The sequence below is a fragment of the Cuculus canorus genome, chromosome W (genome assembly GCF_017976375.1).
Source record: "Cuculus canorus isolate bCucCan1 chromosome W, bCucCan1.pri, whole genome shotgun sequence".
Lineage (NCBI taxonomy): Eukaryota > Metazoa > Chordata > Aves > Cuculiformes > Cuculidae > Cuculus > Cuculus canorus.
In genome coordinates this window covers 513391-529267 of record NC_071440.1, presented here as the reverse complement: position 1 = coordinate 529267, position 15877 = coordinate 513391, and the positions used below count along the sequence as shown (strand labels likewise).

At 44.8% G+C, this 15877-nt stretch overlaps 1 protein-coding gene across 2 annotated transcripts in view; it reads right to left on the bottom strand.

Moving 5' to 3' along the window:
• The window catches only part of LOC128850298 (ceramide transfer protein-like), a 151901-nt gene that overhangs the window by 32249 nt on the left and 103775 nt on the right, over nt 1–15877 (bottom strand). For both annotated transcript variants that reach the window (XM_054053325.1, XM_054053326.1), the window contains exon 4: nt 3492–3599. In XM_054053325.1, coding sequence (XP_053909300.1) covers nt 3492–3599 — 108 coding nt within the window. The remainder of the gene's footprint in view (nt 1–3491; nt 3600–15877) is intronic.

Below are 15877 nucleotides of genomic sequence, written 5' to 3'. Positions count from 1 at the left end.
AGTCTTCTCTTCTCCAGGCTAAACAGACCCAGGTCTCTCAGCCTCTCCTCATAAGAGACATGCTCCAGTCCCCTCATCATCTCCGTGGCCTCCGTTTGACTCTCCAGTAGCTCCTTTCCTGTCTTGAACTGGGGAGCCCAGAACTGGACACAGGACTTCAGATGGGGTCCTCACTAGGGCAGAGTAGAGGGGAAGAACTTCCCTCGCCCTGATGGCCACACCCTTCTTAATGCACCCCAGGATTCCATTGGCCTTGAGGACACACTGCTGGCTCATGGTTAGCTGCTTGTCCACCTGGACTCACAGGTCCTTCTGCGCAGAGCTGCTTTCCAGCTGGTCAACCCCTGACCTGTACTGGTGCATGGGGTTGTTCCTCCCAAGGTGCAGAACCCTGCACTTGCCTTTGTTAAACTTCATTAGGTTCCTCTCTGCCCAGCTCTCCAGCCTGTCCAGGTCTTGCTGAATGGCAGCCCAGCCTTCTGGTAGATCAGCTGCTGCTCCCAGTTTTGTATCATCAGCAAATTTGCTGAGGGTGCACTTTGTGCCCTCATCTAGGTCACTGATGAATATGTTGAACAAGACTGGGCCTGGTACCGATCCCTGGGGAACACCACTGGCCACAGGCTTCTAACTAGGCTCTGCACTGCTGATGACAACCCTCTGAGCTCTGCCATACAGACATTTCTCAATCCACCTCACTGTCCAGTCATCTAACCCACACATCCTAAGCTTATCTATGAGGATGTTGTGGGATACAGTGTCACAAGCCTTGCTGATGCCATCCACTGCTCTCCCCTCATCTACCCAGCCAGTCATGACATCGTAGAAGGCCATCAGATTGGTCAAGCATGATTTCCCCTTGGTGAACTCATGTTAACCACTCCCAATAACCTTCTTTTCCTCCATATGCTTAGAGATGGCATCCAGGATGAGCTGTTCTATCACCTTTCCGTGGATGGAGGTGAGGCTGAATGGCCTGTAGTTTCCTGGGTCCTCCTCCTTGCCCTTTTTGAAGACTAGAGTGACGTTGGCTTTTCTCCAGTCCTCAGGCACTTCTGCTGTTCTCCATGATCTTTCAAAGGTGATGGACAATGACTTAGCAACAACATCTGCCAGCTCCTTCAGCACTTGTGGGTGCATCTCATCAGGGCCCATGAATTTTTGGGTGTCCAGTTTGTCTAAATGATCTCTAGTTCAGTACTCTGTCACCAGGGCAGCCACCTCATTCAGAGCAGGCTCACATTTTCCCTAGTCTTCCTTTTGCTACTGATGTACTCAAAGAAGCCCTTCTGTTTGCCCCTTGCCAGGTTTAATTCCAAGTGGGCCTTGGCCTTCCTCATTGCATCCCTGCACACTCTGACAGCATTCATATATTCCTCCCAAGTGGCCAGTCCCTTTTTCCACATTCTGGAAAATTCCTTCTTCCAGCTGAGTTTTTCCAGAAGCTCCTTGCTCATCTATGCAGGCGTCCTGCCTCCTTTGCTTGATTTCATACTCCTAGGGATGCATCAACCTTGAGCCTGGAGGAAGAAATGCTTGAATATTGCCCAGCTCTCTTGGATCCCATACCTTCTGGAGACCTATCCCATGGGATTCCTCCAAGTAAGACTTTGAAGAGGCTAAATTTAGCTCTCCTGAAGTCCAGTTTTGTAATCCTGCTTATTGCCCTGCTTCTTCCATGCAGGATCCTGAATTCCACCATCTCATGGTCACTGCAGCCAAGGCTGCCCCCAACTTTCACATCCCCAACCAGATCTTCTTTGTTTGTTAGTACAAGGTCCAGCAGCACACCCCTTCTCGTTGGCTCCTTCACCACCTATATCAAGAAGTTTTCATCCATGCTCTGCAGGAATCTCTTGGGCTGTGCGTGCCTGGCTGTATTATCTTTCCAGCAAATATCCGTGTGGTTGAAGTCCCCCATGAGAACCAGGGCCCTGTGAGCAAGAGGCTACTTCCAGCTGTCTGTAGAAGGCCTCGTCGACCTCCTATTCCTGGTCATGTGGCCTGTAGTAAACACCCACAACAAACTCTTCAAGTACACTAATGACGTTTCATATATCAGCAGCTGTGAAAAAATATTAATGTTAGAACAACATAAGAAACTGTATAAAAAGTGTTTCTTACTCATTTTGTCCACTGGTCTGAAATTTTCCTTTTGACTGCATCTGCTACTATAGAGCATTCAGTAAAAGCTTATTAAAAACACAGTCTTGCATGCTACTAGGTTTACACCTATTTGCCTGAAAACAATCAGTTCTAGTTTAAGATCTTTGTTCTAATCATTACTCCCTCCTTTCTTGTGCTGCTCCTCTTCTGCTCTCCCAGAAGTACAGCCCACCCAAGTGAAATATTTATACACATCAAACAAAGAAAGCCATCATTTGTCAGTCAGTATTAATCAAATTTGTTAAGTCACAGAATCAGCATTTCTTTTTGTTTAGAAGGTCTGATATTCTCAGAAGTATGCTAGGAAAGGTTAATAAATCCTCTCACAGTTTTGATTTCCTTGCCATTCAAAAATGACACCATGGTTTAAGAGGGACAACTGCACAGATGCATGAAAAAGCTTCCTGTACAATCTGTTCATCATCACATGCTGAATTACTAACACTTATAATAAACCAAAGACTTGTGCTTTTTTTCCTATAATTGCATGAATAAGTCTTTACATAGCTTATTTCCTTTCCAGTTGTGTGTGTATTGTTCTGGTTTGAGCTAGCTCTCAGCTATGCCTCATCTACGTAATTTCATTTTCTGAAAGTCAACTGCATGTTTTCAGATAGTGTCTGTCTCTAGACGTGATAATACTTAAAATGATGATTATCACCAAAGCAACAGGCCACTGGTGTGCAGAAAGGCCACCGCTTACGCTTATCCCTATGGAAACCAAGGCCATCCTCAAGCTGGTGGAACCATAAGGGAAAAGGGTGGCACCTGCAGGGAGGGGTGGGCAGGAGAGGTGACCCCAACTCGATGAACAGATGATTCCATCCCATAGACGTCATACTCAGGATAAAACTGAAGGATCATGACAGTGTCGCTCTCTTCTGCGATGGCCGACGCCCAGAGAGGACCTCGGCTGTCTGTTTGCCCCTGATCTCAGATCTGTGCTTTCCTGAATCCAGTTCCTGAGCCTAACTCCCACTTGCCACTGAGTCCAGCCCGGGACCTTTCCCTGTGCCTGCTTTGTAGTGTCTGTGGTGACAAAGTCATCAGATGGTTCAATTTTGTATATTTTATTATTTTCCTTATGAATAGTATTTTCTTCATTATTATTGTTGTTTCATTAAAGGTGTTTTAGTTTCCAACCTACAAGTCTCTGTCTCATTTCCCTTTGCCCTTTCTCTGGGGGTGGGGTGTGGGGGGTGTGGGGTGGGGGTGGTTGGGGGTCACAACTATTTGCATTTAGCTGCTGATCAGGCCGGGGCAAATTTGGGCTAAGCCGTGACAGTTATTTACCCACCAATACTAAGAAAATGTTATTCACTGACCTTGAACGAAGAGGTGGACGTTGCAGAGTATCCACTTGCTCCAGAAACAAGAGACACCATGGAGCCATGGCGTCGCAAACTCAACTCTGATCCATAGCCAGATTCAGTCTAAAAACCAAACCACATACAAAACTAGAAATCATGACAGTAAGTTTAATGTCATCTCCTCTAAAATCAACCCATTTGTTTCTTGTCAGGAAGCAGTAGGGACTTGGCAATTCAGAGTGTGTGTGCAAGTTTAATATGTTGGCACAACATCTGTAAAGTTACTATAAATGTATTTTTGTTATCATAATGATCTAGGAAGAAGTAGCTACCTGCAACTTATGTGCTCGCAAAAGAGCAAGACAACATATAACTGAGGGTTCAAAAAAGGGGTAATGTTTCCATTATTTTGGTATATGCAATCCCTACCATGCAGTTTTCACATAGCATTCAAAAATTCTACAATTAAACAAGAGATTAACATGGTTCAGTTTGAAGAAAATCACCCAACAGCCTCAGTTAATCCTTCCAATCATTCAAATACTGCCATGTTAGTTTTACAAGCAACAAAATTAGTAGAGATCATAGAAAAGCAGATAATTATTGCTATCATTTTTTTTGCTTATTCCAGGCTTCTTTAGCAGACTTCTTTATACTAGACTGAAATTATTTTCACAAAGAACAATAGTCTACATAAAACAAGGTGAGATATTGTAAGCAAGAGGGAAAATACAGTAATAGTAACTAACTAAATAATGCAGAAAATGTAAAACATCTCTTTACAGTAGCACGAGAACGATCTAAAAATAATAAGTTTGAGCAACGAAGCTGGCAAAGGGGCTGGAGAACAAGTTTTATGAGGAGCGGCTGAGAGAACTGGGGTTGTTTAGCCTGGAGAAGAGGAGGCTGAGGGGAGACCTTATTGCTCTCTACAACTGCCTGAAAGGAGGTTGTGGAGAGGAGGGAGCTGGCCTTTTCTCCCAGGTGGCAGGGGACAGGGCAAGGGGGAATGGCCTCAAGCTCCACCAGGGGAGGTTCTGATGAGCGAAAGCAGACAAGGGGGGTTGGGAGCATTCGTTAGAGCTTGGCGTTGTTCACCTTGAAGACCTTGGAAGTTGATAACAAAGGAGCCAGCTAGCAGAAGTTTACTGATAAGTAGGCATTGGAGTGCGGAGAGCTGGCTGCATTTGGTTCAAGAATTTGAAAACAGCCAGAGGAGACTGAGTCTGCACAAAGTTCAAAAAGAAATGTATTCATCCCAAGGAAGACTTCCTACTTCATCCCTAAGACCCCGGCCCACGACCATCAGGAGGCACTATGCAGGCGCAAGACTGGAGTGAATTTTCCAGATCTAATTATAATACGAAGCAGGGATAGGGTATGAATATGTAGTAGGCACTTATACCTATGCATGTCTTTACACTATAAGTAGCTGCTTGTTAAGCTATACGGTGTGCGAGCTAGGAGGAGAACCCCCTTGCACCCCAGCGCTAGAAATAAACATACCTGCTTTATAACTCATTTTGGGTTATAGGGTTTGATTCCGCAAAACAGTTCAGGCTGGACATCAGGAAAAAATTTTTCATGGAAAGGGTCATTGGGCACTGGAACAGGCTGCCCAGGGAGGTTGTTAAGTCGTCTTCCCTGGAGGTGTTTAAGGGACGGGTGGATGAGGTGCTGAGGGGCATGGTTTAGGGATTGTTAGGAATGGTTGGACTCAATGGTCCAGTGGGTCCTTTCCAACCTAGCAATTCTATGATTCTATGATTTTGATCAAGAAAAAAAGCACATGGATGATGATGCCGCCATAGAATTATAGTTGCTTTGCAAAACAGCAGTGTGTGTGTTAAGTAGTGATCGGTCAAAACATGTTGTACCTGAACACTTGAAAGGTATAAGAACCGTGTATGAAACCAGATTCAGGGTGCACCAATTTGAATGGAACACCTCACGTGCATGAAAAAAAGAATGACATCTGTAATTCTATACTTCGTGTCCGAACCTCTCCTCTATGTTGGCATGGGCAGTTGCAAAAAAATTGTGAAAAAAGAAACAGATGGATCAGGGTAATATCTGAAATGCTGTTAATAGATGAACTTGATCAAGTAGACAGAGAATATTATGAAGGACCTTTGACAGGAATAAGATATTCTGTAGTGTCAGAGAAACTCAGATGGGACAGGGAGAAGAGGAGACCAAACAAATTATATGGAACAAGCAAGAAACAATGATGAAATTCTAGCTGTTGCACTTTTGTGGAAAAATTGAAAATGGCATAGGCTTTGGGAAGGCAGGAAAGTGCTGATAAATTAAGATGCAATTGAACTTAAAGAATATTAAAAGCAAGGAGAGAGGACAAAAGCTTGAAACTGATTGAAAAAGGAGAATTTGGACAACACTGCAAGTGTGCAGGACAAAGTATGCATGTTTGGGTTTCAAAGGAGCAGTGACAGAGGAAGACAGTTTTGGAGAAATGAAGGTATGACTGAAAAGAAAAATGTGAGTTCCAGAGTTGTTAAAATAATTCCTGAATGAACATGACTGAATGAGATTACCCAGCAAAAATGAGTAAGAAGGAGCCAAGAATCAGTTTCGATCTGGCCCATTTAAAGGATGAGGTAGAAGACAAAAAAACCAGCATTGAGGAAACAGGAGAAAGAGAAACAGGCTGAGTATCAAAAGTAGAAGCAAAGTAGAAAAATGAATATGACCAAGAAATGTAAGTGTAGTTAGAAATGTAGTTCATGTCTTGGTGGAAGATGGCTAAGTGATCGTCAACTTAAAATTTAAAAAAAAACCTATGGGCATTCTTAAGTTCAAAATATTTAATAAGGCACATCTTAAATACATTGCTTAAATTAGCAAAAAAACCCAGAAATCTTGTAACTTATCTGCAATAGCAGAAACAGAAGTTTTTAAATGACAGAGTGAAATGATAGAAGGCAAGAGATTTTTAGAAATTTCTGCTATAAATCATGCATTCAAAACTATTTTATACAGAACAAGAGTTCTAGAAAAATAGCTACATAACTATAGCAACAGAAGTGTTAAAAGCTCAATTTTTAAGAATTAATCCTATTATATGGAGTAGTGACTCGACTACTGGATGAGGGAAAGGCTGTGGCTGTAGTCTTCTTGGACTTCAGTAAAGCCTTTGACACAGTTTCTCACAGCATTCTGCTTAGGAAAATGTCAGCCTCTGGCCTGGACAGGTGCACACTCTTGTGGGTGGAAAACTGGTTGGTATGCCAGGTCCAAAGAGTTATGGTAAATAGAGTTAACTCCAGCTGGAGGCCAGTCACAAGTGGGGTTCCCCCAGGGCTCAGTGCTGGGTCCAGTCCTGTTCAATGTCCTTATCAATGACCTGGATGAAGGCATTGAGAGCACCCTTAGCAAGTTTGGAGATGACACTAAGCTGGGTGGAAGTGTGGATCTGCTGGAGGGTAGGGAGGCTCTGCAAAGGGACGTGAACAGGCTGGACCGCTGGGCCGAGACCAATGGCATGAGGTTTAACAAGACCAAATGCACTCACTTGTCACAAGCCCACCCTTTCCTGCTCAAGGGGAGCACTGGAGAACCCTTGTAGGACAAGGTCTGACAGGCAGTGGAAAAACCCAAAGTACAGAACGATTGTTTAAGGGGGATGTGTTGGATAAGCTCGGCCACAGACCTTGGATAAGCTAAAAACAAGAACTCCCCTCAAGAAAAGAAGAGCAAGGAGTAACAGCTACATGGGCTACGTGCAAATGGCATAGCAACCATCTAGATAGGAGGAAACATTGTTACTGTCTAAAGAAGCTAATGACCTGCAAAAAGAGTAGATATCTGTAGCTATGCAGCAATGCCAAATATTAGCTCATACAGCAATGGACTATAACCAATCAGCGTGAAACGCGTCGCTTGTAACTAGTATAAATATATGTTAAGAATACAATAAAATCGACATCTTGCTTACATCAGGCTGTGTCCCGTCTCTCAATCGCAGCAAACCCTCTTTCTGCCCGCACTTTTGCTGCCGTGGTTTTGCACTTTAAGAATCATAGAATCACTAGGTTGGAAGGGACCCACTAGGTCATCCGAGTCCAACCATTCCTAACAAACCCTAAACCATGCCCCTCAGCACCTCATCCACCCATCCCTTAAACACCTCCAGGGAAGTTGAATCAACCACCTCCATGGGCAGCCTGTTCCATTGCCCAATGACCCTTTCCGTGAAAATTTTTTTCCTGATGTCCAGCTTGAACCTCCCCTGGCAGAACTTGAAGTCATTCCCCCTTGTCCTGTTCCCTGTCACTTGGGAGAAGAGGCCAGCTCTTGTTCTCCAGTCCCCTCACTAGCTTCGTTGCTCTTCTCTTGACACGCTCCAGAGCCTCAACATCCTTCTTGTGGTGAGGGGCCCAGAACTGAACACAGTACTCAAGGTGTGGTCTCACCAGTGCTGAGTACAGAGGGAATTTAACCTCCCTGGACCTGCTGGCCATGCCATTTTTGATACAAGCCAAGATGCCATTGGCCTTCTTGGCCACCTGGGCACACTGTTGGCTCACGTTCAGTCAGCTGACAATCAACACCAACAGGTCCTTCTCCTCCAGGCAGCCTTCTAGCCACTCTTCCCCCAGTCTGTAGCACTGCACAGGGTTGTTGTGCCCCCAGTGCAGGACCCGGCATTTGGCCTTGTTGAACCTCATGCCATTGTCTCAGCCCAGGGGTCCAGCCTGTTCAGATCCCTTTGGAGATCATCCCTACCCTCCAGCAGATCGACACTTCCTCCCAGCTTAGTGTCATCCGCAAACTTACTTAGGGTGCATTCAATGCCCTCATCCAGGTCATTGATAAAGACATTGAACAGAGCTGGACCCAGCACTGAGCCCTGGAGGACACCACTTGTGACCGGCCTGCAGCTGGAGTTAACTCCATTGACCACCACTCTCTGGGCCTGGCCATCCAACCAGTTTTCCACCCAGGAGAGTGTGCGCCTGTCCAGGCCAGAGGCAGACAGTTTCTGAAGCAGAATGCTGTGAGAAGCTGTGTCAAAGGCTTTACTGAAGTCCAAGAAGACTACATCCACAGCCTTTCCCTTATCCAGTAAGTGGGTCACCTTGTCATAGAAGGCGATCAGGTCAGTTTGGCAGGACCTGCCTTTCATGAACCCTTATTGACTGGGCCTGATCACCCAGTTCTCTTGCATGTGCTTTATGATAGCACTCAAGATCACCTGTTCCATGACTTTCCCCAGCACTGAGGTCAGACTGACAGGCCTGTAGTTTCCTGGATCCTCCCTCCGACCCTTCTTGTATATGGGTGTAATATCAGGCAGCCTCCAGTCAAGTGGAACATCCCCAGTCAGACAGGACTGCTGGAAGATGATGGAAAGGGGTTTGGCAAGCACGTGTGCCAGCTCCCTCAATACCCTTGTGTTGATCCCATCCGGCCCCATAGACTTGTGGGTGTCTCCCTGGGCAAGCAAGTCTCTAACCACCTCCTCTTGGATCATGGGAGCCTCATTCTGCTCCTCTAACTCCTGGGTTTGTACACAGAGGGAACAACTTTCCTTGCTATTAAAGACTGAGGCAAAGAATGCATTAAGTACCGCAGCCTTGTCCTTATCCCCGGTCACTGTTGTTCTTTCTGCATCCAATAGGGACTGAATATTCTCCCTCGTCCTCCTTTTCTTGTTAATGTATTTGTAGAAAGATTTTTTTTTATCTTTCACAGACTTAGCCAATTTGATTTCTAGTTGGATCTTAGCCCTCCTGATTTTTTCCCTGCACAATCTCACTTCCTCCCTGTAGTCCACCCAAGATGCCTGCCCTTTCCTCCAAAGCTCATAGACGTTCCTTTTCTTTTTGATGTCCATCTAGATCTCCCTGCTCAGCCAAGCTGTGTTTTTTTCCCGACGGCTCATTTTCTGGCACATGAGGACAGCTCGCTCCTGCGCTGCCAGGATTTCCTTCTTGAAGAGTACCCAGCCCTCTTGGGCTCCCTTGCCCTTAAGGACTGTCTCCCATGGGACTTTATCAACCAGCCTTCTGAACAGTCCAAAGTCTGCCCTCTGGAAGTTTAATGTAGCCATTCTGCTACCCACCCTCCTCACCTCACCTAGAACTGAGAATTCTACCATCTCATGACTGCTTTGCCCCAGGCATCCTCCAACCGTCACATCTCTCACAAGGCCTTCTCTGTTCACAAACAGCAGGTCCAGGAGGGCATGTTCCCTTGTTGGCTCATTCACGAATTGTGTGAGGAAGTTGTCTTCTGCACACTCCAGGATCCTCCTAGGCTGCTTCCTCTGTGCTGTATTGTACCTCCAGCAGACATCCAGAAGATTAAAGTCTCCCACAAAGACAAGAGCTAGCGATCTTGAGACTTCTCCCAGTTGTTTGTAGAAGAGCTCTTCAGCTTCTTCTTCTTGGCTGGGTGGTCTACAACAGACTCCCATCATAATATCTGCCTTCTTGTGGGCTCCTCTGATTTTTCCCCACAGGCACTCGATCCTGTCATCACCATTATCCAGCTCAAGGGTGTCAAAGCAGTCTCTAACATAGAGGGCTACCCCACCACCTCTCCTACCTTTCCTATCCCACCTGAAGAGTTTATATCCCACCATAGCAGCATTCCAGTTATATGTCTCGTCCCACCATGTTTCTGTAATGGCAACTACACCATAGCCTCCTTGCCTTACAATAGCTTCCAATTCCTCCTGTTTATTGCCCATGCTGCGTGCATTGATGTAGATACACTTCAGTTGGGCTGTTAATCCCGCAGCACCCATAAAGGGAATAGTCTTCATTCCCAAATGACTGGTCCTTAAATTATGTAGCCCATCAGTGCCATTTACATCTTTTATGTCACTAGGTGTACTCGCCCTCACTCACTCTGAGGTGACACACTGGAGGTCCTCACCAGTACAGCATCTCTCAGCCACTGGAGTGCCATTTCCAGGCTCTTTTCTGTCAAGCCTGGCTTCATCCCCCTCCCCTTTCACATCTAGTTTAAAGCTCTATTAATGAGCCCTGCTAGATTTTTGGACAGAATTCTTACACCTCTAGGGGACAAGTGTGCCCCATCCCTGGAAAGGAAGCCTGGAGGTGTGTAGGCCAGTCTATGGTCAAAGAACCCAAAGTTTTGCTCCTCACACCAGGTTTGGAGCTAGGTATTAATTGTCTGATTTTTCTTGTTCTCTCCCTCTTCATTCCTTGTAGTTGGAATGGTAGAGGTAAACACTACTTGTGCCCTGGAGCCCTTCACCATTCTTCCCAGGGCCCCGAAGTCCCTTTTAATTGCCCTCAGTTTCTTCCTCTGGATATCATTATTGCCTACTTGGAATATTAAGAGGGGATAATAATCCGTAGAGCAACACAGAATCATAGAATAGTTTGGGTTGGAAGGGACCTCAAAGATAATCTAGTTCCAACCCCCCTGCCATGGGCAGGGACATCCCACTAGACCAGGCTACATGATGCAAAGCTTTGTGTGATTCTTTACTAGAGCAGGTGCTGGTATCAGCAACAATGTAGTGCATCAGAAAAACCACCAAGTATTCGCAGAATCATATTGCAGATCTCTATTATGGCTCACACTGATCTGCCAGTTAAGTATTTCTTAGAGTGGGTAAATAATACTCTGGAGTAAAGCAAAGACTCACTGAAAGGCTCCCCCACTTAAAAAAAAAAATCAAATAAGGCAAATTATTCTTCCACATCTTAAAGGAATTATTTTAACTATGGCTCATTTTAGTGCCTGTCAAGCACTTCCATGTATGTTTCTCCACCAAAGCAGACATTTTCAGTTAGCATTATAAATTATTATTTTACATAATACAAGCAGCAGGCAGCTCCTCCAAGACATACAGATCACCCTAGGAGGTGAAAGAAGAGACATTAGGATACAGTGACTCTAATCATGTTCTCTGCTGTATTTGTGAAAAAACATCAATGAGATCAAACCATAATATCTTACAAAAAAGAGTAATGAAGCACAAAATGAAAGAGCTGGAAGGTACTATGATAGACTTGATGGAGACTAAGCAGAAAAGCTCTGTTGAACACCTGTGTTCCAAGGGCAATTTTTAGACTTGCTGCAAAGGTTTCAACACATACTTGAAGAAAGAAGGGGTACTGCTAGGATGAGCCAAGGAAGGGCTATCTAGGGATTGCTGCAGACAGAAGAACAGACACTACAGACAGGGCAGTCTGGGATGTATTTCTGTGGATTGAAGTTAAAGATACAATTAACATGTGTCTGTAGGTTTGATTTATCAAAGCAGTTATCAGGAAGGCAAAGAGAGAAATTTCACAGTCCAGGTCACAGCAGCTGGATGATGATTCCCCTGCCTACAGCCCTCCCAAGCACAGTGCAGGAGTCTACTTAAAAAGAAAAAAGCTTCTAATGTGATGTTTCTTTGCAGCTGCAAGAACAGGTAAAGAAATGTAGACGTATTTTTCCTCCAACAGTGATAAATGTTGCAACTCCACAGTAAATAATCATGTTACATGCACAGAAGGAAAAAAAAGGAATTCTGAGATGAAAAATAAGCATAATAAGACAACTGAATAAACAAAGACTACAGCAATAGAGCACTAAGATTATCATAACTGCTATACACACCCATCTAGTCTAAGTAACATCATCTTTTGGGTCTTTACTTCTCAAATACCATACACCTTTCATAAGTCACCATGTGTTGCCTGCAGACAATAAGCATCTTTAATAGCTGCATGAGCTAGAGGGGTGCACAGGTTGATAAGCCCTGGAACCACATACTACTTTTTAAAGAAAAGGGTCAAGAAGTAGTACCAATAAGACAAAATACTGCAGAGAGAAGAGAATGCAGGCTGACAAAGAGGCAACCAAAAGGCAAATGACTGGCCTTTGATAATCTTTATCCTTTATCCACATTTAAACTGCAATTTCACAACAATAATTTTGTGGGGAAAAAGGTGGGGGGAGGGAAAGGAGTTTTGCTTTCAACAGTGCTTGTTTTACATCCCACATCTTATGTACCTTAACAAATTTTGGGGGGGCTTTCAAAACCTATTCCCTATTCTTCCTACTTCCTTCTTGCTGTAGCCCTTGTTTTTATCAGGTCTCAACATCCCTCAAACTCCCCAAATATCAAGGAAGGCTCACTGCACCAATTACAGAGTTCATAGAATCATGGAATGGGTTGGGAGGGACCTTAAAGCCCATCCAGTTCCACCCCCTCTGCCACAGGCAGGGACACCTCCCACTGAATCAGGCTGCTCCAAGCCACATCCAGCTTGGCCTTGAACACCTCCAGGGATGGGGCAGACACCACCTCTCTGGGCAGCCTGGGCCAGGGCCTCCCCACCCTCACAGCAAAACATATCTCCCTACGATCTCATCTCAGTCTACCTTCTTTCAGCTGAAAACCATATGTTTATAGTGCAGCGCTCACCTCAAAAGGCTCAAAGCACTTTAGAAGCTATTTTAGATTATGCTAAGAGCTCTGTGCAATTGATTTTCAAGGGAAGGGCAGATCATTTCCAAAAACTTGTTGAACCACCAACCTGAAGCAGGAGTATACCCTCCCATCACAAGATATCACGACACTGCATTCTAACAGGTTAGGACTGGACAAATTAAGTTTCCATACAACCCATATTACTTCTGTGGTAGTTTATTTATGTATGAGTACTTGAAGAGATACCAGTTCATGTATTTCACCTCCCCAAGTCAATATCCTGTGTGACCACTAGAGAGAAATAGCAAAACGTAGGTTCTCGCCAAACTAGTTTTCTCTGTATGCATATGCACTTTGAGAAGCATCAGAAGAAACAAAGTTCTGGTTAAACCCTTCCAAACTTCTAAGTAGTCATGCAGTAGTGATACAGAGACGCTTCATTTGAAAGAAGTTATTTACTCCATAACACTTAAGTTTAAGCAGGCTTACTTAAGTGCTTGTAGGACTGTTTTATGCAATGCAACTTTTGGAAATCTAATCTTTGATAATTAAAAATGTTACCTGACATTACACACACAATCAGTAAAACTATTAAATTCAGCTTAATCTGCTGATACAAAAACAACCCACCCACGCTATCATTACTCATTAATGTGAAAAGAAACAGACTGTCTTTATTTGCTGAAAGCCAACACTGTGCAAGACAGAAGCAAAATCAACTTCAAGCACAGCACAGGTCTCTACGGTAAGCTGACCTATCCTGCCCTTAAAGGAAAACCTCAGAAGTGGTAGAAAAAAAGAAAAAAAACCACCTCACAACAGGCTGCTTTCTAGTGCACCAGAAGCAAAACAAAGCATTTAGGTTCTAAAATGCTGCTGACTTTGAAGATAAGCATTATCACCTATTTTATATAGCACTGTAAATACTGTTGGCCATTGTTAGGTTGCACATTAAACTTTCAGAGAGGTAAAAAGTCTAAAGATGACAAGGATGCCAGTGCAGTGCTAGGCACCAATACAAAAACCTTCCCACAATAAGCCTGAGCTAGAGAATAGTGTACTACTGATAAAAATGGTTTAGTAGCCTATTCCAACTCAGTTGTCTAGTAGCTAATCTGTCTTGTTTCATTACAGCACCACTGTATTGCGTATAAACCATAGGAACACTTTCTGCAAGAACTTGCGCCTTAACTTCACACTGTACTATTAAAAATCCAGGCAACTTCAGAAACATACGATATGTATGTTCTTATAATAAATTATTTTGTAGACCCATATATGAGGTTCAACACAAGAAACCCGAGACTAACCCTATAGCTGGGGAACCAAGATTGGGAGGGGAGAGATGGTTCTAGAACATGTTCTAACCTGTCACAGTGGGACAGGAGGCGGGGTAGCCCTCTATGTTAAGAGTGTTTTGATACTCTTGAACTGGATTACGGTGAGGATGGGACCGAGTGCCTATGGGTTAAAATCAGAGGAGCCCACAAGAAGGCGGACTTTGTGATAGGAGTCTGTTACAGACCACCCAGCCAAGAAGAAGCAGCTGATGAGCTCTTCTATAAACAGCTGGGGATAGTCTCTAAATCTCTGCCTCTTGTCCTTGTGGGTGACTTTAATTTTCTGGATGTCTGCTGGGAGTACAATACAGCAGAAAGGAAACAGTCTAGGAGGTTCCTGGAGTGCATGGAAGACAACTTCCTCGCACAACTGGTTAGTGAACCAATAAGGGAGGGTGTCTTCCTAGACCTGCTGTTTGCGAATAGAGAAGGTCTTGTTGGGGATTTGACGGTTGGAGGACGCCTGGGACTAAGCGATCATGAGATGATAGGGTTTTCAGTTCTAGGTGGGATAAAGAAGGGGACTAGCAAAACTATCACATTAAACTTCCAGGGGGCAGACTTTGGCCTGTTCAGAAGGCTGGTTAGCAAAGTCCCATGGGAAACAGTCCTTCAGGGCAAGGGAGCCCACGAGGGCTGGGCGCTCTTGAAAAATGAAATCCTAGCAGCTCAAGAGCAAGCCATCCCAGTGTTCCGGAAAAGGAGCCGGCGGGGGGAAAAGCCAGCTTGGTGGAGCAGGGAGATCTCAAGAGGTGTCAATAATAAGAAGAAGCTCTATGTGCTTTGGAGGAAAGGACAGGCATCTTGGGTGGACTACAGGGACGAAGTGAGATCGTGCAGGGAAAAAATCAGGAGGGCCAAGGCCCAACTAGAAATAAAATTGGCTAAGTCTGTGAAAGACAACAAAAAGTCTTTCTACAAATACATTAACAGGAAAAGAAGGACAAGGGAGAATATCCAGTCCCTATTGGATGCAGAAGGAATAACAGTGACAGGGGATAAGGACAAGGCTGAGGTACTTAATGCCTTCTTCGCCTCAGTCTTTAATAGCAAAGAAAGTTGTTCCTTCTGTTTACAAATCCAAGAGTTAGAGGGGCAGAATGAGGCTCCCATGATCCAAGAGGAGGCGGTTAGAGACTTGCTTGCCCAGCTAGACTCCAACAAGTCTATGGGGCCGGATGGGATCCACCCAAGATTATTAAAGGAGCTGGCGGATGTCCTTTCCAAACCCCTTTCCATCATCTTCCAGCAGTCCTGGCTGACTGGGGAAGTTCCACTAGACTGGAGGCTGGCTGATGTTGTGCCCATCTACGAGAAGGGTTGCAGAGAGGATCCGGGGAACTACAGGCCTGCCAGTCCCACCTCAGTGCCGGGGAAAGTCATGGAACAGGTAATCTTGAGTGCTATCATGAAGCACATGCAAGAGAACCGGGTGATCAGGCCCAGTCAACATGGGTTTACAAAGGGCAGATCTTGCCAAACTAACCTGATCACCTTCTATGACAAAAAAACTCGACTACTGGATGGGGGAAAGGCTGTGGATGGAGTCTTCTTGGACTTCAGTAAAGCCTTTGACACAGCTTCTCACAGCATTCTGCTTCAGAAACTGTCAGCCTCTGGCCTGGACAGGCGCACAC